At 38.6% G+C, this 22,665-nt stretch overlaps 1 protein-coding gene across 2 annotated transcripts; it reads left to right on the top strand.

Annotated features, from left to right (window-relative positions):
* The first annotated feature begins 14,281 nt into the window (after positions 1-14,281).
* Positions 14,282-22,086, top strand: LOC133864761 (protein DA1-related 2-like). 2 transcript variants are annotated; one of them, XM_062301173.1, is made up of 11 exons: positions 14,287-14,787; positions 15,713-15,800; positions 15,961-16,075; positions 16,824-16,944; positions 17,121-17,204; positions 17,819-17,938; positions 18,081-18,293; positions 18,378-18,440; positions 18,560-18,675; positions 21,299-21,357; positions 21,448-22,086. In XM_062301173.1, exons 1-11 carry the CDS (start codon positions 14,638-14,640, stop codon positions 21,771-21,773), a joined length of 1,455 nt encoding a protein of 484 aa, XP_062157157.1. In that variant the 5' UTR covers positions 14,287-14,637; the 3' UTR covers positions 21,774-22,086. The 2 variants fall into 2 exon arrangements, with proteins under 2 accessions (XP_062157158.1, XP_062157157.1); XM_062301174.1 differs by lacking the exons at positions 21,299-21,357; positions 21,448-22,086 and adding an exon at positions 20,007-21,292 and having other exon boundaries at positions 14,282-14,787.
* The last annotated feature ends 579 nt before the right edge of the window (positions 22,087-22,665 follow it).

The following is a 22,665-nucleotide window of genomic DNA, read 5'->3' on the forward strand; positions in this document are numbered from 1 at the left end:
AGATTCGGTTGTGTTCGATGATGATGTAGTTGAGATAGATACAATGGAGGATTCTTCTGTTCATACGAATCTGATGACAACAAAAAAGGTCCAGAAGAAGTGTAGGAAGACCTCAACAGTTTGGACTCATTTCGATGAACTCCCTTCTACGGATCCTAATGACAAAAGGATATGGGCAAAATGCAAATTTTGTGATCATAAGTATATAGCTAATAGTTCACATGGAACTGGAAATCTACAGAAGCATATGAAGGTTTGTGGGGGGAAAACTGATCAAGATATTCAGCAAATGCTCATATCTGGAGATCAAGGAACTTTGTCAGTAAGTGCTTCAAAATTTTGTCCTAAAAGATATAGAGAATTGTTGGTTGGTACAATAATTAAGCATGATTTGCCTTTTTCCTATGTTGAATATGATGGTGTAAGAGAAGTGCATAGATACTTGCGTAGTGATGTACCATTAATTAGTAGAAATACTGCTAAGGCTGATTTGATTAAGATGCATATGTTGGAGAAACAAAAGGTCAAGTCTTTTTTAAATGTTTGTCTTGGGAGGATTAGTTTGACATCAGATTTGTGGACTTCTTTGAAAACTGATGGGTATATTTGCCTCACTGCTCATTTCATTGACAAGAATTGGGTATTATCTAAAAGGGTGTTAAGCTTTTCATTTATGCCCCCACCACATAATGGTGCATCTTTGGCTGAAAAGATATGTAGTTTGCTAGAAGAATGGGGGATTGATAAAAAGGTTTTCTCTATAACTTTAGATAATGCTTCTGCGAATGATTTGTGTGTTGTGAACCTCAAACCAAAATTAGACATGAAGAAAGTCCTTCCTTGTGCTGGTGATTTGTTTCATATGCGTTGTTGTGCCGATATCCTTAATTTGATTGTGCAAGATGGATTGAGAGAGATCACTGATACTATCCAAAAGATTCGAGATAGTGTTAAGTATTTTAGAGGATCACAAGTGAGAAAACAAAGTTTTCTTCAAGCTGTCAATCAAATGTCATTGGATAGTAACAAGGGATTAAAACAAGATGTGCCAACTAGATGGAATTCGACATATCTTATGCTTGAAAGTGCAATTCATTATAGGCGTGCTTTTGCTTATTTGGAGATGACTGATAAAAATTATACATTTTGTCCTAATGCACTTGAGTGGGAAAAGGTGATTGATATCAGTAGTTTCTTGGGATGCTTTTATCGTGCTACATGTTCATTTTCTGGTACCAAATATCCCACAGCCAATCTATACTTTCCCGTGGTAGCATTGATTTATGTGAATTTGAAGCAAGAGCTTGTGAGTGAAGATGGATATAAAAGATTAATGACAAGTCAAATGATCTCTAAATTTGAGAAGTATTGGTCAGAATTCAATTTGGTGTTGGCCATTGCAGTTGTCTTGGATGCTCGTTACAAGTTGCGCCTTGTAAAGTATTATTATACGAGGATTTATGGAGCTGATTCTCAAGAGTATGAGAATGTGACAAAGACGCTAACTAAACTTTTTATGGAGTATAGTGTTCCTACAACTTCAAGCTCCACAGTTGTTCAGCTTCAAGAAGGTTCAGATTGGGAAAAGGTAAATAATATCACAAGTTTCATAAATTCTTAGTTTGTTAGTAAGTAGTAACTTAATATAAATATATATATAATCACTTACTAATTTTATGTTTATTTTATCTTTTTTTATGTAGGATTTTCTAGCATTTGATGGAGTCGATCCTGATGCACAAAAGACATAATTGGAACTTTATTTGGATGAACCCAAACATTTGGAGAAGAACCCCACATTTGACATCCTTTCATTTTGGAAAGGAAATGAATTTCGCTATCCTGAAGTAGCTGCCATGGCTCGTGATGTTTTGAGTATTCCTATTTCTACTGTTGCTTCAGAATCCACTTTTAGTATTGGTGGACATGTGATTGATCAGTATAGGAGTTCACTCAAGCCTGATATTGTTGAGGCATTGGTTTGCACTAGAGACTGGTTATATGGAGAGCAAGGTAATATAAGTTATTTGCATTTTTAATTTTTTAATTTTCTTGTATTTTTTCATCTTATTTTAATGAAATTAATTTCTTTTATCTTTTGATATAGAACAAACTTCAATGAAGGTGGATAACGAAGAAGATGATGTTTTGACATTAGATAGTAGCAGTTCCTGTGAGATCCCCTATTTTATCTTTTATTCTTATGTTATTGTTTGTGTTTTAGCATGTGAGGTAGAATGGTACAATCTGTTAGATTGATATTGAATTGTAGATAGTAAATGATGTTAGTTGACATTTTAAACTTTTTCACCTCCCAATGTAATTATTCTATTTTTTTCCTTTAGGCATTGGAGCTGAATGACAAAGATGGGAATGTCAAGACTCACGAGTGGACAATTATGACTTAGTTTTTTTTTATTTGTAAATTTGTAATGATGATGTAGTTTTTTTTTTTGTTGTTATTTGATTAAACAATTAAACATATTAAGTGATTTGGTGCTAGTCTACTAGGAGATTAGGAGTAGGAGTAGGAGTTTAGAGATGATTTGGTGCTAGTCTACTAGTCACTTATTTTTTGTGGGTTTTTTGTTTCTGTCAATGTCTGGTTGCTAAAAAGATGAAGGAAGGGAAAAGAAAGCCAAATTTTGTCTTGTTAATTATTTTCCTTTTGGTTGTTTTTGGAAATACTAGGAAATACTTATCATTTGGCGCTTCGTCCTACTTCTGAGCTTATTGATGAATTTGGGGGTCTTCACAAATTTATGAACTGGCCTAGAGCATTGCTAATAGATTCCGGTGGCTTTCAAATGGTTGTTATCACCTTTTAATGTAAATTATGACAATATCTACTCTGGTTTGACAACATATGCAGTTCAAGCTCATAATTTATTTTTGCTTATGTTTTCAGGTATCATTATTGCATTTAGCCGACATCACTGAAAAAGGAGTTACATTTCAGGTATCTTTTTATTTTTTATTTTATTTTTATTAAATTTATGATTATAGGTGAAGTTTGCAATGTGGTTCTTGTTGAAATATGATGGTTTACTAGATGAAGGTTTATTTTTGAAGCTGTTGGAGAAGAAAAGCATCTTGTCTCTTGCTATAATTTATATACCAAATCTGGTAAAATTAAAATCAAGAAGTGAGTATGTGTATTTGTATTCGTATGCGCCCATGTGCATGCATTTAGGTGCATCATATTGATTGTTTAATTTGTCATTTTAAATTTATTCTCCCTAGAGAAAACTTTCCCATTGGGAATTTCTGGAATTAGACTACTTAGTTGTTGGCTATAGCTATGTGAAGGACATGAAACATGAATTTGGCACATATTCAATCTTTTCTAATTTGAGAATATACTTTCAAAATGGCCTACTTGATCTGTGTAGCACCACTGACAATTGTAACAATTCAAAAAGAAAAAACTGATTACATTCGTCATGGATACAATAAGTTTCACTATCAGTTTTATCACTTTTATGTCCTAAAGTTTGGGAATTTTATTCTTAATAATATTCTTGAAACATTACTTTTTGAAAGAAAAAAAAAATTAATATTCTTGAAACATTGCAACCATTTCTAACACATGTTGAGGCTCCCAGATATTCGTGTTGAGGCTCCCAGATATTCGTGGGTTTTTTGGGGTTTCTTTTTTTGTTTTCTAATTTTCTTTTGTTTTGGTGCCCTTTTTGTTTACTCCTTGTATACTTAGGGGCATCTTTATACTTTTTTAATGCTATTTCGTTTATTACCTATCAAAAAAACAAAAAATCTGCCTTATTCATTGAAGGCCTGTGATGATTTACTTATTTATTCCTCTACACCGACATTCCTATGTTGTTGAGCAGTACATATTTCTTGTTTTCTTTTGCAACTGTTTGAAGTTCAACTTGACAATTCTGAAGTCCTCCTCTGTTACTCATCTGCTCTTGTTCAAGGTGCTACAAATGTTTTATGGTACGAATATTGGAAATATATGTGGATTATAAGTGGTTGATTGGCTATTATCAAGCTGATTACTGAAAACGTTTGGAGTTGCAATGCAGTATTTCCAATTTCAATTGAATGTTGAGTGCCTCTTGTAAATAATGCTGATGGAAAGATTTTTAAAGTTTAGTTTCACTCTGTCTTTGTGTTGACTTATGAGGTTTTGGAGAAAAGGATATTTGTGTTGTCCTCAGTTATTTCAAATTGTCTGTTTTTGTTTGCTCTCCTCCATCTCTGTATTGCGCAAAGTGTTAGGTATCACTTGTTCTATGAAGATCAATTTTTTGTTTGGACGCTGAACGCAACATAACAAAAACTTGACAGTATCCCCTACTGTAAAATGTAATATTATTGCAATTTTTTTTTTTATGCTTTGGAAGTGTTGGTACAGTTTCCGGTACGGTGACGTGTTGCCTTGTGATTTGTTGTCTTCCTTAATCTTCGCTCTCCTCGTAATCTGCAAAATAATAAACGGCTCGTCGGACTATGGGGGTGCCGACCGGACCCCCACTCCGATGCCTAAGTCAGTTCAAACTAATTTTCTGGAGAATATTTATAATCTCAAAAGCTCAGAGAATCTACTTGTTTTTGATACCTGGCGTAGTAGTCTTATTTATAGGCTCACAGTTCACAGTTATAAAACTGTTAGAGTGCTTGGAGCATAATCTAATTAGGAGTCTGAGTCCTAGATCACATAGTCTTGAATCTTATCTTTCTAATTAGGAGTCTGAGTCCTAGATCACATGGTCTTGAGTCTTATCTTCATAGAATTCAAATTGGGTAGTAGAGTCCAAACTGGATATGACACTCTCTTTAGCTAATGTCATTCTATTAGGTACCTTATCCCATATTTGATGGGATATAGGAGTCCATCCTGATATATTTTGAATATCCGTCTTTTTGGAGATAACGACTGGTCTTGTACTTAGGTCTGATCTGACCGGGCCAACCCGATGGGCTCGGCCCCCGATACTACCTTAGGCCCACATGTCTTTGGTGTTAATTATTTCTCCAACAGTTACCCCCCTAATTCTCTTATTTGAATTTAGAATGTAAGAGAATTAAATACCTCAATTTCTGAATCTGAATCTTCCATAATCTGTATCTGACAATTGTCGCCTCTTTTAAAGTAATTATGACGAATAATGCCTCGAATCTCTGGATGTATTGGAATTCCTGCTCCTTGTCGATCTAGAACTGCTGTCAGAGTTTTAATTGGACTCTGATCCTTTATTGGACTTCTAATCTGATATCTTCTTAGACTTTTGATCTGATCATTCTTCTTATCTGATTTGATCATAAGTCCTATCCCAATTCTACCAGGGATAACTGATACCTAATTTCCCTGAACCTTTTCCTTCCTGAATATCTGTCTTTCTAATCCTTTACCTTCCTGTTTACCTTAATGAGCTACCCCCCATAACTTTAGTCTGCGACCGCAGGTTAAGTCGTTCGAGGTGGGTAGTCAGGTCGCTGAGCTTTACCTTTCTTTTCGGAAATCTGTGTAACCTGTAAAAGACTTTATATATTATTGAAATGAAATCATAACTTGAAATCTTTACCTTTTAATTTCTTTATCTCTGAATGCTCCAATCTTTTAACGTCTGGAGACCTCCAACCGAGAGGTTTTCTTGTCTTGGTGTCCTTTCCATAACCATTTCGGGTCGTCCGAGGAAAGGACTCGGGCCGATTCTATCTTGGATGTTCTTGTCCTTCTGAAAACCTGCAATCCTGCCGTTGTATCCTTTGTTGGACTAACTATTAGGTTTTTCTTGCTCTCGGTGTTGGATAGACCGAGAGACTTTTTTCTTTTTCTGCTCTCGGTGTTGGACTAACCGAGAGGCTTTTCCTGCTCTCGATGTTGGACTAACCGAGAGGCTTTTCCTGCTCTCGGTGTTGGACTAACCGAGAGGCTTTTCCTGCTTTCGGTGTTGGACTAACCGAGAGGCTTTTCCTGCTCTCGGTGTTGGACTAACCGAAAGGCTTTTCCTGCTCTCGGTGTTGGACTAACCGAGAGGCTTTTTCTTGCTCTCGGTGTTGGACTAACCGAGAGGCTTTTCCTGCTCTCGGTGTTGGACTAACCGAGAGGCTTTTTCTGCTCTCGGTGTTGGACTAACCGAGAGGCTTTCCTTGTTTTCTCTGCAAGGTTGTCTCCTTGGCTCTCGGTGTTGGACTAACCGAGAGACTTTCCTTGTTTTCTCTGCAAGGTTGTCTCCTTGGCTCTCGGTGTTGGACTGACCGAGAGACTTTCCTTGTTTAATTTGTTGTAGGGTTGTCTCCCCGTATCTTTTCTGCAAAAAGGGTTAACGAAGCACTGCATATACTAAAACAAAATAGCATAATGCACAGTAGCACCATATATTCTTTTCATCCGTCGGGATGATTTTGTGATCCTTTCACTCACGACAGGAGTGAAGCCTTAACATATGAGTCTATTTTATCAAAATATATATACATTTCGGCAAAGCGTACGAGTTCATGCATATATATATTTTTTCCTGGTTGGTAAAAACCAACATTTATCCATGAATCATAATTGTAAAAGAAGAGTATGAACTTATCTGGTGAATTCAATGAAGATGAACCGTCTTACTTGGAGTTCCTTATCTTGCACGCCACTCGATATGGGGCTTTTTGGGAGAGTTCCTCAAGCTGGACCTCCGGTTCGGATTGGTCCCTCGGCATGTGACTGTGCACTTCGGAGGATGGCAAATTTGGAGGGGTCCTCAAAGTGTGCTATTTGGAACTAGGAGCTCGGGCATAGTCTCCTCGGGATAGTAACCTTGGAATAATACTCTCGGTATGTGTCATCTCGGTACATACTTTTCGCCTCGGTAGAATACCCTCGGATCAAACTTCTCGGATTATACTTTCTTCTCTGTATATCCCCTCGGATCTAACTTTTTGCCTTGGTAAAACACCTCGGATCTAACTTTCCGCCTCAATAAATCATCTCGGATCTAACTTTCCGCCTCAATAAATCACCTCGGATCTAACTTTTCACCACAATAAATCACCTCGGATCTAACTTTTCACCTCAATAAATCACCTCGGATCTAACTTTCCGCCTCAATAAATCATCTCGGATCTAACTTTCCGCCTCAATAAATCACCTCGGATCTAACTTTTCACCACAATAAATCACCTCGGATCTAACTTTTCACCTCAATAAATCACCTCGGATCTAACTTTCCGCCTCAATAAATCACCTCGGATCTAACTTTCCCCCTCGGTAAAACACCTCGGATCTAACTTTTTGGAGGGTTGCCACCTCGGGATAAAACTCCTCAGATCTTCTCTTTCAACATCCTCAGCATCTTCTTCAACTAAAATCTGTCACCTAATCGACTAGCACAATACTTCTTTCATCCATTCAGTCATCAATTCCAAACATCGCCAAATCAAAACTCCTCTCGAAACCCAGTTCGCTTGAAAACCCAGAACACCTCAATTCAGCCACAAAACCTCAAAATTCAAACACAGAAATTTCAATCAATTTGTCAACTACAACTGAAAGAGAATACCCAATCAATCCTTTAATCTCCGAGAAAGAGGAAAGAACTCAAACTCCAAAACCCACCCTCATTCGGCCAAGAATAGCAAATCAAAACACCCAAAATTTAAAACACAGGGCCGTAAAACGCAGCTTCAGCCGCTACCCACTCACGATGTCGGTGGCCCAACCACCGTAGCCACCCAATTTAAAGCCCCTAATTCGGTCAGCTCCTTGGAGGTTGAAAACCTTGCTACCTCCGGTTGCTTCGTTTTTTCTTTTTTCTTTTTTCTTTTTTTTTTTTTTTTTTTTTTTTTGTTTGGGTGTTCTGACTCAAGATCTCGGGCAAAACTACTTATTGTCAACCTGTGAGAGAAGAAACAACTCACCAAATCCAGAACATTCTATAGCTAGCCCATCACTCACGATTTTTGAATCAACCAAAGTTATCCACATCATCAAGGTTTTTTCAAAACCTTTCTCAAAATGAAACACCGAACCTTCTTTCCAATTTGCGATGCATTCAGCAAAACCATGTCTATTTCTTCTTGACCCATCTTTTCCATTCTTCTTTTCTAGGACACCGAAGGTTCTGGATTATGTGAGCCTTGGTGGGTGAGCGATGGCGGTGTGATTCGGGGATGAACGTGGGTTTACTGTTACCACGACTCTGATACCCGGAGGTTGAAATCGAAATCGAGTTGCGCATCATAGTGGATGGGCTCACCTCTGACTTCTAGCTTGGGCCAGATATCCGGGATCGGACCCAGCACTTCGGAAAGTTTCAGTGATGGGTAACTCGAAAATCGTCCGAGGCAATAAACGCGCCTGTGTCTCGGTGAGCCTGCAGGTACATCTAAACCCACTTCATGAAACCGTCGCAGTTGCCTCGGAATTTCTGGTCCTCGAAAGTTCAGAACCTTCTGGGTGAGTCTCGGAGGTTCACAGTTTCTGAGCCCCGAAAACCAGAGCTCGGGGGTCCTGTAACTGCGTCCCGTTCTCTGCTCTGAGCGTTGTCCGGAATACCGAAATGAGTTTTGGGCGCTGGACTAGCCTGTCGGACTGGTTCAACGTCTGGAATGACACTTTCATAACCTGGGTTGCTGCCGACTAGTGGTGGCATGCCGACACAGCAACGGTAGATAAAGGCCGGGACGAGCTTGCCCGATCATCAAGGTGGCTCCATGTTCCAGCAACATTCGGCGAGTCATGACTTGATGCTTGGGGTCTCGGACTTCTGGCTTAGGCCGGAGAAGTATCTCACATGAAGTCTCGGGCTTTCTTGTTTATAGAATCTCCCTTACAATCGCCATCTGTGACTTCCAGCCCACGAGTAGGGGATCCTTACGGCCAGTCACTGTTTCGTTGGGCTTCCTGTGTGTCTCGGTAGAACCTGCAGGTACCCAAAGTGCCCGAGATTTCATGGGCTCCAACATCTTACTGGGCGAAGACTCGAGGTGCCAGGGAGTTCATGGGCTGAACTTGGACATTCCCGAGACCAGTAGATGCCACGAGTCTCGGAGGTCCGGATCTTTGTCGTAATGTGGTTCGCGTCACCGGGGCTTTCGATGGTCTCGAGGTCAGTGGGGAGGGTCCAGAGCTGTACCTTCGCAGTGGCGAATCCTTCTTCACCTGACTCGGCATCTCCGGCGAAGCGAGGATCTCCATCTGGTTTTCTGGATTTTGGTGGAAAGCCGAAGAAGAACCCAGCAACCGGACCGGGTTGGCTTCTCCTTTTTTTTTTTTTTGTATTTTTTGTTTGTCTGGGCCAACCCATTGGAAAGAGTTGGACTAGGCCCAATTCCCCAAGCCTAAGCCAATCGACCTGAAGCTTTCTTTTTCCTCTGAGGTGTTTCAGCCGGATTTATATGCGTTAAAACACGCCCAATATAGATGGATGTGGATCAATTCTATGTGAATATAGATCTGACTAGACTCGTGAAGATCTTGAAGAAAGAAACCATCGGCTGGATACTGAAGATCTTGTTGTACATCCGTTTAGCCAGTAAGGCCATCGTCAATCCTGCATGGTGGCAGATCCTCTGTCGACTGACTCGGAATCACCGACAGTAAAGCTAGATCGGGATGTTCTCCAGCGTCAGAAGAAGAAGAGCCGACTAGCTGAGTGTTCTTCCATACATTCTTCGGGGAAGAAATCAGAACCGGATACCCGTTGGTTTGTTTTTCTTGTTTACAGAATCTTGGTGGGTTCTGGGTGGAATGGAGTTTCGGTGGCGCCTCTGTGGTCCAGGTCTTGAAAAAGACAGCCTCTCCTTGGGGGCTCCGAATTCCTACTGGGCAAAACCCAAAATATCGGAGGTTTGCCTTTGTCGTTCTATGGACCGTGTCACCGGGGCTGGACCCTCGCGGTGGCGGATCCTTCATCCTTTGGGCTTGGTGTGCATGTTCTCAACCCGGCACAATTGGTGGATTCGAGAGAAGCCGTTCTAGGATCCGTAGAACATATGCCGATAGTCTTGTGCCCCCATATGCCGATAGTCCCCAATGAACTGGAGTGTCGTGGCCCCCGACTAGTGGGTATCTCCGAGCATGGGTTGCCTCCGGGGAAGGTCGTCTCTGCTTGCCCTGGGGATTCTGGCCTGCATCTCTATCTAAGTTAGGTCACGCCGCATGTCTACAATTGACCTGCCCGAGGAGAGCTGTCATGCAGGGAGGCCAAAACCTTCATCGCCCGTGGTTTTTCTTTTTTGGACTAACCCGTTTGGGCCTTCTGAACCAGGCCTGCTAGACCTCAAAATCTCCTTTCTTTTTGATTTGTTTTTCTTTGTCTTGTTTGGATTTTCCGGAAGTGGGAGATCTGACACTCCAAAATTTCTCATTATTGGATTTCATCATAACACAAATAGTTATCCACACCATGAATTTCTTTCCACAATTTAACAAATCGAAATAAAAAGAAAGGTATGGACTTATCTTGTGCATCCACAGGGAAGAATTTTGACTTTGTGTCGGTGGACACAAATTGAGGATCTTCAAGAAAGAAAAAAACCGGCCAATTTGAGCCGTGATTTTTAAAGACGAGAATCGTCATTCCTCGTGATCTGATCGCGTAGTCACCGTTGCGGATTTTTTTTATGAGAAACGAATAATCGTTCCCACAGACGGCGCCAAACTGTTGGTACAGTTTCCGGTACGGTGACGTGTTGCCTTGTGATTTGTTGTCTTCCTTAATCTTCGCTCTCCTCGTAATCTGCAAAATAATAAACGGCTCGTCGGACTATGGGGGTGCCGACCAGACCCCCACTCCGATGCCTAAGTCAGTTCAAACTAATTTTCTGGAGAATATTTATAATCTCAAAAGCTCAGAGAATCTACTTGTTTTTGATACCTGGCGTAGTAGTCTTATTTATAGGCTCACAGTTCACAGTTATAAAACTGTTAGAGTGCTTGGAGCATAATCTAATTAGGAGTCTGAGTCCTAGATCACATATTCTTGAATCTTATCTTTCTAATTAGGAGTCTGAGTCCTAGATCACATGGTCTTGAGTCTTATCTTCATAGAATTCAAATTGGGTAGTAGAGTCCAAACTGGATATGACACTCTCTTTAGCTAATGTCATTCTATTAGGTGCCTTATCTCATATTTGATGGGATATAGGAGTCCATCCTGATATATTTTGAATATCCGTCTTTTTGGAGATAACGACTGGTCTTGTACTTAGGTCTGATCTGACCGGGCCAACCCGATGGGCTCGGCCCTCGATACTACCTTAGGCCCACATGTCTTTGGTGTTAATTATTTCTCCAACAGGAAGAAAGTATTCATAGCTTCTACTCTCCATTTCCAGCATCAAGCCTTTTTTACCATCGTTGTTTCTGTATAATCATGCAGCCATGCTTTTTCTGTATAATCATGCAGCCATGCTTTTTGTAGCTTAAACTAATATTTGGTGTACTGCAGTTTGCTTATTCTTGATCCTCTCTGCAGTCTGCCCTGTAACCCATGATTTCTCTGAACCCCCTCCCTGCTTGATAATCTCCCTCGAAAATCAAAAGGACAACAGTAAATTCATTTTTATACTGTTACCTTTATTGTAGTTTCATGAATGGTTTATAAGATTTCTTCTGTATTTAATTTTCATTGCAGTTGAGAATTAGGGTGCAGACAAATGGGTTTGAAAACTTTTCTCGAGGGCCCTGAATTTTTATTTATTATTGTTGTCATTGTTGTTTTTTATTGCTGTTATTATCGAGTCTCTTCTTCTTCTTTTGGAGTAATCATGTGACAATATTCTTTGTTTGTGCTTGACAATCCCTTGTTTAGATTAATGGTAAGTAGGACTTTAATACGTTGCTGTAATGATCATTGTATGGTTATTTGCAGGATTGACATCCAAGCAAATACTAGGCGTTTTCAATCACTCTTTTGTGTAAGAGCCCTTCCACGGATGAAATTTTACATTCCAACATCTATTGGCTGAACAATGTCATGATTTTCTTTTATTCTTCCCTTAATTTTTTTCCTCTGAATTCAGTATCTCCTTGAGGAAGTTGCACTGGAGCCCACACGGTTAAACTAGTCACAACTGCTGCTTGCCTTCTTCTTCTTCTTTTCGGTTGAAATGCAAATAAAGCTACATATTTTAGTTTATTTTTTTTACCCTGCCAATTTCTGACTTTTGTGATTTTAGCAGCTGATTTTAATTTATTTATTAATAAAATTCCCGCTCCCCCCCCCCAAAAAAAAGTAATTAAAAAAAATTAAAAAAAGGAGAAATTTTTTTTTTAAGCTAAACGGGTCGTGTTGACACGATTCGACCCATTATGGTAAACGGGTCTCACGGGTCGTGTCGGGTGACCCGTGAAATTATCGTATCGTGTCTGGAGCCCCGACCCGTTAACATAAACATGTCGTGTCTTGGTCTAGGCTAAACGGGTCGCGGGTCGTAAACGGGTCGTAAACGGGTTGTGTCGGGTGACCCGTTTTGCCAGCCCTAGTAGGGGTGTGCACGGGCAGGGCGGGGTGGATTTCTGCCCTTTTTTGCCCTCGCCCCGTACCCCTACAGGTTGAGAGTTCCTCAATCTGTGAACCCCATGTTTCAGATTAAAACCGTGTGGGGCGGGGGGTGAGGGTTGTGCGGGGCAGGGCGGGTGAAAAATTGAGAGGGGAAAGATTGGAGGCGACTTGACTTGAGAAATCAAAGCCAGATTAAAAAAAAAAAAATCACAAAAGCCAAATTCAAACAAATCACAAACAAGAGAAATCGAGAAAGCCAGATTCAAACAAATCTTAAAAGCCGGATTCAAACAAGAGAACAAATCGACGGAAGCCCAAATATAAACAGGATTTGTTAGGTTTGCAAGAGAATAACTTAACTCACCCATCCCCATATCTGGATCTCAACCAAAGAAAGAAATCGAAGTTCAAACTGTCTCTCTATTTTCTCTCAAGAGTTGCCTATTGATCAGCGTTCCATTGAAGGTTTTGATTTTGAAAGCTTTTTCTATCTGAATAAGGATCTGATTCCGGTGGAAGACGTGGAATATTTGAAGAAAAGATGGTGTGTTCTGAACCCAGATGCTAGAAATTTAGAAGGTCCAGAAGAAGAATAAGGAGAAGTGAAGGAGCCACTAGCGTGTGAGAAAGATGGAGAGTAGACAACCATAAGAGAGATGGCCAGATGAGATCGAAGAACTGAAGAAGAATGAAGGAGGAAGATGAACACCGTAGACTAGATGGCGCAATGGGTTATATTTTGGTTTTTTTTTTTTTTTTTTTTTTTTTTTTTTTCACGCGACGCGGGGCGGGGTAGGTCCCAGGGTTTTTTAAAACCTCAACCCGCCCAGCCCCGCACGGGTATACCAAATTTAGACCTGAAACCACAAAAAAAAAAAAAAAAAACAGTAAAACAGATGTTCTGCGGGGCGGGGAGAGTGGGTCGGGGAGGGTTTCGCGGGTCCTGCATAGCCCTAACTATGAGTGTGTGCAAATAACATAACTCATAAAAAATACACCCAAAAGGCATTGTGTATATAATTTTATATATAATATGTGCGCAAATAACATATCTCAAATAATACGATGTTCTCATTTACTTTTTTTTTTTTTTTTTTTTTTTTTTTTTAAATATATCATATAAAACGTATCGAATACATTCTGATTAGTCATGTAACAATCCAAATGAAGATGAGGGTGAGTCAACCACCAAGGTGGTAGTTGAGTTGGTAAAGCAGCGTGAGATATGGTTCAACTCCCCCCTCTAGTGATTACGGTTTTGAGCCCGCTTGTGGTAGTAGTCCGCAAACTAGATGCTATTAAGAAGGGGTTTGACCAACTTGTATTTTGGTGGGGCTGTGGTGATGGACTTGCCTTCCAAGACAGTAATTATGGCTCAAACCAAACATTTCATAGTGGGGGGAACCTCGATTGTTATGTTCAATGGAAATAATTATACTGGTCACCCCTTCTTACCTTTTTAATAAGTAAAAAAGAAAAAAAAGGATGAGGGTGAGTATGAGGATCAAGAGTCAGGACGCATAATGCTCCTCATGAAGCGGAGGTCACTAGTTCGAATCCCCCTCTCCCCCTCTTGTGTAATGTTGGCTGTTGAAGGGCTACTTGGACATATTTTTGGTGCTTTAGTGAGCCATTCTTAATAACTTTAATCCCCTTAATTAAAACAACGCCCATGGCACTCTTGTAATTTCTGGGAACATCTTGGCCGCTTGTTTGAAATTCCTCATCTCTTTTAACCCGGCAAAATTCCATATCTAATTATCTATAAGGAACATATGATATATGATTACCTGTAACATATCATATATTCTATCAGCGTGCGCATACGATCCCTCTCTCTCTAGTTGATTCTCTGAGGCCTCCACCGTTACTTTATTGTCCTCCGCCTCAGCAGATTCCTTCCCAGACCCAACCTTCAGCGACCCGTCTCTATTTTTCCAAGCGAACTAGCGAAGCATCTTTCCCTCCAAAACTCTTCCTTTCGCACTCAGAGATTCCTTCGCTCTCTCACTCTCGCTCGCTTTCTCTCTATCGTCCAGCCGCTATTAAAGATGTCTATTGCCTTGTTCCCCCCCTTCCTTTATCCCCAAACCCTCACTTCCTTCCTCCCTCTCTCTCTTTATCGATTTCCTTCTCTTTGTCTTTTTCGTTCCTTTGCGCTTCTTTTTATAGCTTCATGCACGCAGAGGGAAAGTCTGGGTTAATGAATTGGCTGTGGAAGGTTTTCAAGAGCGGCACCGGTCGAGGAGGGGATGGAGGAGGTGGCCGACACCCTCAGATCATTGGTGAGGAAAACAAGGTTTTGCGTGCACCGTCTAGATCCTTGGTAAACAATACGCCGTCGTTTTCTTATTGTTCTCCATTTTAATTGTCATCATTAGTCGAAGATTTTGGTTCAAATGTTTTACGTAATTTTATATATATATTTTGTCGGGGAGATAAATATTTGGCACTGTTAAGAATATTAGTGAAATCATTATTTTCTATCTGTTTAAACTTTTGAGCAATTGATGATTTATATTAAAGCAAGAGGTCCTGAATTCGAGTTTTATTTTTACAATTCATCTCCCATTTTAATTATAGCTTCTATATGTAAAGTTCAAATGATATATCGTTTCGTTTATTACTCTATTTATTTATTTTATTTTTATGAATAGTTCGGCATATTTCTTGTGCGAGTAGTAGCATAGTTAAGTTCCAAAAATGCTTTACAAATTTTCAATTCTCCTCTAAAAAATAGTTGCTGAAATTTTAAAGTTTCTATTACTAGTAGTACACTTTTCATATTTCTCCCTTTTGGGGATGTCCATAATTAGGTTACAAAAACGTGGTTTCACATTTAATATTAATGTAGCGTAGAATTTTTGGGCAGAAGATGGTGCTTATATTACATGGATTAATGGTTTGTAGTATTGTTTAGATTGTTGAGCGGAATTCTGTTCTATGCCAGCAAATGATCTGAAATTCATGTGGAGTTAATGCTTAGATATAACTAGAATAAAGCTGGTAGATTGAGTGAAAATATGCATAATATTTCTGCTTTGAGAAATAAGTCTTCATGAACAATGCAATGGATTTGTATCAGATATCTCCTAATTATTTCAGTGATGATGCTTATTTAGTCGAAAAAAAATTCTATTTCATTCCACATTGCATAATGGATAAATTGTTTTCATGTTTACTGCTTGGTTAATAAGGAAGATTTTTTTTTTTTTTTTTCTTTTTAAAAATAGTTCTTGTACTGTCATCAGGATGATAGTTCTGGTTCTCAAAAAGAAAAAGAGGAATTAGATCGTGCAACAACACTTTCCTTGGCTGAAGATTCAAAGAAACGAAATCGTAAGTTTTTACAGTATTTTAAGATTTAAATCAAATACTGTTCCTTTGTTACAGTCCTATAATTATGTGCTCGCTTAGAAACGTAGGCGCGCGCGCGCACACACACACAATGTCATGATTTAACATTGAGTTTCTTGTTTTTTGTTTTCTTTTTTCCCAGCATATAGATGGCGGACAGACAATGATGAAGAGCTTGCTAGGAAACTTCAGGGTAGCCTAAATTCACCTTCACATCCTTCTAATTCCCTTGTACCATATTATCCAAGGGAACATGGGTAAGATTTTTCAGTCATGGTTGTAATTATGTGCACTGTGAACATGTCAAATGCTCGGTGTGTCTGGTGATATTGAGTTTGTGGTTGGCTGCTTTTAGCCAAGACAAGTCACCTTTTATGCCTGTTGATATTAGAAATTAATGAGTCTCCTGGCGTGAAAAGCTCTTTAATTTTTCATTGTCTATAAAAAGAAAAGCATAACTGATCAATTGATCAGAGTTACTAATAATTTGGTAGTGTCCTGCTGATTGATACTGATGAAATTTTTTCATTTATATAGTGGTGTTAGCTAACATATAGCGCAGTTGGGAATTAAAAATTTCTTCCTATTATTTATTTATTTATTTATTTTTTATCAATGTCAATAATGGACCACAACACATTACCTACAGTTTCACAAACATTCTTGCAAATGTTTAAATTCATTGGATTATTATTTTGCTTGTTTCCCTTGGACTCATCTAGGAACTTTACTTACTTTTTGTTGATTGGGTGATGAAGGCATTTCAATTTGCCAAACATTTTGGTTGTTTATTGAGAGTTTTGATGAGGATAATCTAGGTTGTACATGGCTGTCTTGAATTCCATATGTATTTCAGTATAGTTGCTACTGGACTTGTCAAATACCATCGTAACCATTGTAATAACAATGATTTGAAAAACAAATAAATTGATTGGTTTTCTGGAAGTTGTGAGTTTTACAATCTTGAACTTGATTGACCATGTTTTTTTTTGTGGATACTTGCAGGATATGCAATGGTTGCAAACGTGACATAGGCTATGGCAATTATTTGGGATGCATGGGAACATTTTTCCATCCAGAGTGCTTCTGCTGTCGTGCTTGTGGTCACCCAATTACTGAGCATGAGGTAATAAGTTCTTCTTGGCTTTCTATACTAGAATAATCTTTTTCCTATTTGATTTTGTTCCCCGCTGTATCACTTATTTTTGAGGTTTTTAAAGTCAGATGTAAAGTAGCCATACAAGTAATGATGATGAAACTTCTCCTTCATCTTGCTCTTACAGTTTTTTCTGTTGATCCAAGTTTTCTTTGTCAGGGAGGGACCCTTATCACAAGTCTTGTTTTAAAGAGCTGACCCATCCCAAATGTGAAGTTTGCCACCATTTTGTAAGTGAAGTTACTATGGCTCATCTGATCTCTATTGCTTGTTTTTGTTTTTGTGGCTATTTCTAGGCCATACCCTGTGTTCTACTAGTATGTTTATGTAGTTAAAGAAGTGCAATTTTTGGGCTTATCATCTACACGTGGGTTGCTACCTGACCAGGAAATGCCAAATAGGTCTCACAGGTCTCAATGATCAGGGCTAAATTTCAAATAAATATTTTACCTAAAATTTCAACATTTCATTCATATACCGGAACCCTTTGGTATCACGTATGTCCAAACTAGACTAGTTTCAAAAGAGAATTCTTGGGATGTTTGAAATTTTACTGCATAAAATGATGTTTTATAATGACTGAGTAATGTAAGAAAGTCTAAAGCATATCCATTACAAATGATCAGATCTTAAAATCCTGTTAGTTATATGGGGGGGAAGCAAGAGTGTTAGTAATATCTTTTATGTTGAGGGCCAGATTGAAGAACAATCATCATGTTCCATCTAGTTAAGATTATAAATATATATATATATATATATATATATATATATATATATTTAATCTTGTTTTACCAGCATGAATTTTTAGTCATTTACATTCTTACTTTTACATATAAAAATCCAGGTTCCAACAAATGCTGCTGGTTTGATCGAGTATAGGTGCCATCCATTTTGGTCTCAAAAATATTGTCCATCACATGAGCATGATATCACTGCTCGCTGCTGTAGTTGTGAACGTTTAGAGGTAATAATTTAAGGAATGGAATATGTTTTCTTATATTATGTTACCTCCAAAAATGTTTTCTAAGATGAAATGGAATATGTATCAGTTCAAATTGATATGCTAATAGTTGTTCTTTTCCTCTTTCTTTTCCTCCCTCTTCAAGTCTCGGAATGCGAAATACTATAGTTTGGAAGATGGTCGGCGTTTATGCTATGAGTGCATGGAATCTGCTATCATGGATACTGGTGATTGTCAACCCCTTTACCATGCCATAAGAGATTATTACGAAGGAATGAACATGAAACTAGATCAGCAAATTCCAATGCTTCTGGTTGAAAGACAAGCCCTTAATGAAGCCATAGTCGGGGAGAAGCATGTAATAAATGATCTCTTGTTATATTTATGTATTTATTTATATTTTCATGAAATTCCTCTCTCATTCTGAATTGGTTCTTTCCAGGGCTTTCATCACGTGCCTGAGACAAGGGGTTTATGTCTTTCTGAAGAACAAACTGTCACCAGTGTATGTAATCAGAAATTTGTACTATCTAGTTTTGCTTTCTTAAATTTGAAAGAAATTAGCGAGGGTACTAACTGTTTATTAGGTGCTTTCCTTGTGCTTTTTTATTTAATGTTATTCAGATACTCAAAAGGCCGAGAATTGGTGGCCACCGACTTGGAGGAATGAGAACTCAACCCCAAAAGCTTACTCGAAAATGTGAAGTTACGGCTATTCTTGTTCTCTATGGTCTTCCAAGGTGATAATTAATGGCAATTCTCCCATTTTCTGTATGTGTGTTTCTTTTTTAATTTTTACTGTCTCCAAATTTAAAAGTACTTGGGGCGTTGCATTACAGTGAGTAGTACCAAGTAGCTAATGATTTTAGGTGAACATGCTGGTCTTTGCGTTGTGTTTTTTGAACATAGAGCTCTTCTATTGTCTATCCAACGTGTGGAGTCCCAATGAACAGTAAAGTGGCATGCTTAATGCTATGTAGAAAGTGATCTGAGGATAATCATGGTTAAATATAAGAATTAACTACATAGAGCATAGAGTTGCTATAATGCCAATGTTTTGATATAGACAAAAAGACTGCGTTGCAATTAATTAAAAGAACAAAATTCTTGTAAGAGGGTTGTGATTTTTTTGGAAGAGAGGGATGTACTATCATGCACGAAAAGGAGATTTGAAATATAATGATAAAATCTTTATTAGAAAAATAAAAAAGCATTAAAGTTCACTTTATTTCCTTGTTTAGAGATTTCGTAGTTCACCCTTCATAAAGTTAGCTTGTAGTGATACTTAATTCACTACACTGTACCATTCTTGTATTGCTTTTCGTAAAGAAAAACTGGATCGGCACTCGGCAGCTTTTAATCGAATGAAATGAACATGCAGTTCATATCTTTAATTTGTTAATGAAAAATGCATCTTTTTGAATTGACACCATTTATCCAACAAGCTTAAACACTAAAATTCTTTTCCACAAAAATACGGTCTCTCGCTCTCAACTTCCTCTCTAAGAAATAAAACTCTCTACCCGCCTGGCTGCCAAAGGGAGGAGGGAAGCATCTGTCTCCCTCCTCCCCCCTCCCTCCTAGAGATTTTTGCCTCTTTTGAGGCCTTAATCGCCTCTTTTGAACCCTTACTCATCGTTTTTGGTGCTCTATCTCTCGCTTTTGGCGATCTATCCCAAGAGATTCGTCTCTTCATTATAAAATTGTAGCCTCATCCATTCCACTACTGCCATGTCGCCTTCTTTGATTCGCTGCGCCGTTCATCTCCTCCATTGCTCTGCTCTCTGTCTCCGATGCTCTTGATACTAACTTGGTTTTCAAATTGGTTTTTTATTTTTTATTTTTTTTATTATTATGCTAGATCTGTCATTCTTTGTCAGTTCTGTTCACCCCTGACTCCTGTCCCTCACACTCTCCCGCTTGGCCCTCATGTGCCTGTGCGTCTCCAATGCCTCCTCTGCCCATGTTGCTGATTTATGGGTCACGTATTTTATTTATGCTTCTTTCTTCTTCTTTTTTCTTTTTCTTTTTTCTTTCTTTTTATGTATTTTTGTTGTCGTTGTTTTCTCAGATCCAGATCTGAGCTTCTCTCTATCCCTTCTGATTGGGCTTTAGACTCACTGTCTTTGAAGGAGATCCTGCTTTCGTTGTGTTCTCTTACTCTAGATGGTTTTTTCTATCATTTAGGTCTAATGATCTGCATCCTTCCCTAGTTGCATTCCAATGAAGTTCCTTGGAGTTTTCTTACTCCTGATGGTTGTATCCATTATATTAGGCTGCATTCTTCCTTGGTTGCATTCTCATTTGACTTCCACTTACCTGATTTTCCTCCGGTGTAGTGAGGTGCTAGTTGTCTGTCTAGTTTGGGTGTAACAATTGAGTTGCTTGTATTTGTTTCCGTTCTTTTCTTTTTCTTCTTCTTCTTGTTGTTGTCTGTAGTTCTTTCTTATGTACTTAAAAAAAAATAATAATAATAAAAAAATCTTCTCCACATGAAAACACACCCAACAACACTGAAACATCTACATGTCTTACATGTGAGAAATGCTACACATGCTCCAAAGTGCTCACTTCCTAACGTAACAGTGAAAATCACTATTGGATGCTACATATATACTTTCATTTGTTATTTCATTTACTTGTGATTTTTATTGTCATGTCAAGAGGTGAGCACTTGAGAGTGAACACTTGAAAGTATGTGTAGCACTCCTTGCAACACATTATTGAGACAACTTCTTATCAGTCCAACAAACAGAACAATTCAAAGCTAGAAGATGTTGCAGATAAGAGATCTTCAACTCAAACACAAGATAATGATAACAAAGTGTTAGATAAAGATAAGATTGTGTAATTCATATTTAAATTTTGTAAAGAGAAATGCTACACACACTATCGCTCCCACTTCTACACTCTCAAGTACACTCTCTTGTGTGATAGTAAAAATCACACATTGGATCCAAAATCATATAGTAATTCATCCAAAATTCGATGATGATTTTCACTGTTATGTCAGGGAATATTAGAGTGAAAGTGTGTGTTGCATTTCTCTTTTGAAAATGATGTAACTAAAGCCAGACTATAAAATTATTCTTATATAAACGAGTAACAGCTCCCATTGATGAGCATGGGAAGCCTATTCACCAATTCTAATATTAAACTCTTCACATGAAACAAAAATGAGGATTACCAAAATTTGAACCAAAGACCTTATATACAACTCTGAGACCATCTATCCTTATAACTGTCAGGGAGCGGACCAATTAAGTATATCAACTTCACAAGTGTGTTAACACTAAGAAGATCCACTTCTTCACAAAAAAGTATTTCATATCTCACTGTTTTTAACATCTTTGCTGGAGACAGATTACTCACAGGTGCTATTCTTGCCAATGAGTTGATGCATGGCTGGTTACTCCTTAAAGGTTTGAATGCCCTTCTGAAATCTCCTCCATGGATGATATCTTTGGATATGCATAATTTAATTTCATCTACATCCCATTTGAATTATGCAGGCTACCGTAATCTTAACCCCGAGGTAGAGGAAGGTATCTGTCAGATGCTTTCATACATGTGGCTTGAGTCAGAAGTGATGCCTGGCTTTAAAAGCATGCCATCTACATCAGCACCTTCGTCCTCATCATCATCATCATCATCATCGAAAAAAGGTCAAAAGTCTGACGTGGAAAATAAACTGGGTGAATTTTTCATGCACCAAATCGCCAGTGATACTTCTCCGGCATATGGAGGAGGATTTGGGGCCGCTAATGCCGCTGTCAATAGGTATGGTTTACGTTGTACCCTTGACCACATCCGTCTGACTGGAAACTTCCCATTGTAATACGAAGAAATGTTCTCAATTGCTGTTATCTCCTCCGTCTTATTATGCTCATCAAAGAAACTGATTTGCTCTGCAAAAGAAGCTTGGACAACAAAGATGTAGCTCTTAGCGCCTTGTCAGTGGTGGACGTAAGCCGGCTCTAAGGTTAAATCAACCCAAATCTCTTGTGCTCACTTCTCTTTGCTTTTGCTTTTATTCTCTTATTTTATATTTGACAAAAAAAAATTGTACAAGCAAATGTTGCGGTGGACTATGTGATTTTACAAAGTTCATTTCGTAAGTGTTTCAGATTACTGAGATTCTCCTTGAACAATTGTGATCTTCATACTGGGCCATCAAATAATCACCTTAGGATGATTATTAATACTGCTACAAACGATCTACTTACTGAAGCCAATTTGTGGTTTGTCAAGTGACGGGCCAATGGCGCATGCACACCACCTTAATTTCTTGCTGTGGTGCTTAGAGCACCATCTTTCATCTCTGAGCTAACACAACAAAGGTAAGAAATGACTGGGACCGAGTGGATCGGGATCTACAATGATTATTTGTTAGCACATGTGAGAATTTCTATGAGACCCAATTGCCCGAGTAGGTGGCCGGTCAATCTAACATTTATTTAGGCAGGTGGTCCCATATGGGACGTTTCACATGTGCTGCTAGCAATTTGGGTAGCACATGAGAGTTTATATGAGACCTACTTGTCCGAGTAGGTAGCCAATCATCTAATATTTATTTGGACATGTGGATTTCGTATGAGATATTTCACATGTGTTGCCCAATCCATTAAAGATAGCTACCCATAGACCCAAGGATAGGTTATGATATATATTATAACTCATAATAAAAACAACTTGAGCATCACACATTCTCTAAATTACTATTTAAAATA

This window comes from Alnus glutinosa, chromosome 3 (genome assembly GCF_958979055.1).
Source record: "Alnus glutinosa chromosome 3, dhAlnGlut1.1, whole genome shotgun sequence".
In the NCBI taxonomy this organism is placed as follows: Eukaryota; Viridiplantae; Streptophyta; class Magnoliopsida; order Fagales; family Betulaceae; genus Alnus; species Alnus glutinosa.

What these genes read in the sequence shown, in the direction of transcription:
- LOC133864761 (XM_062301173.1), top strand. Translation starts at nt 14,638, where the DNA reads ATGCACGCAGAGGGAAAGTCTGGGTTAATGAATTGGCTGTGGAAGGTT. An exon ending in AGATTCAAAGAAACGAAATC is followed by an intron (nt 15,801 to 15,960) that starts GTAAGTTTTTAC and finishes CTTTTTTCCCAG; the next exon opens with CATATAGATGGCGGACAGAC. An exon ending in ACCCAATTACTGAGCATGAG is followed by an intron (nt 16,945 to 17,120) that starts GTAATAAGTTCT and finishes TGTTGATCCAAG; the next exon opens with TTTTCTTTGTCAGGGAGGGA.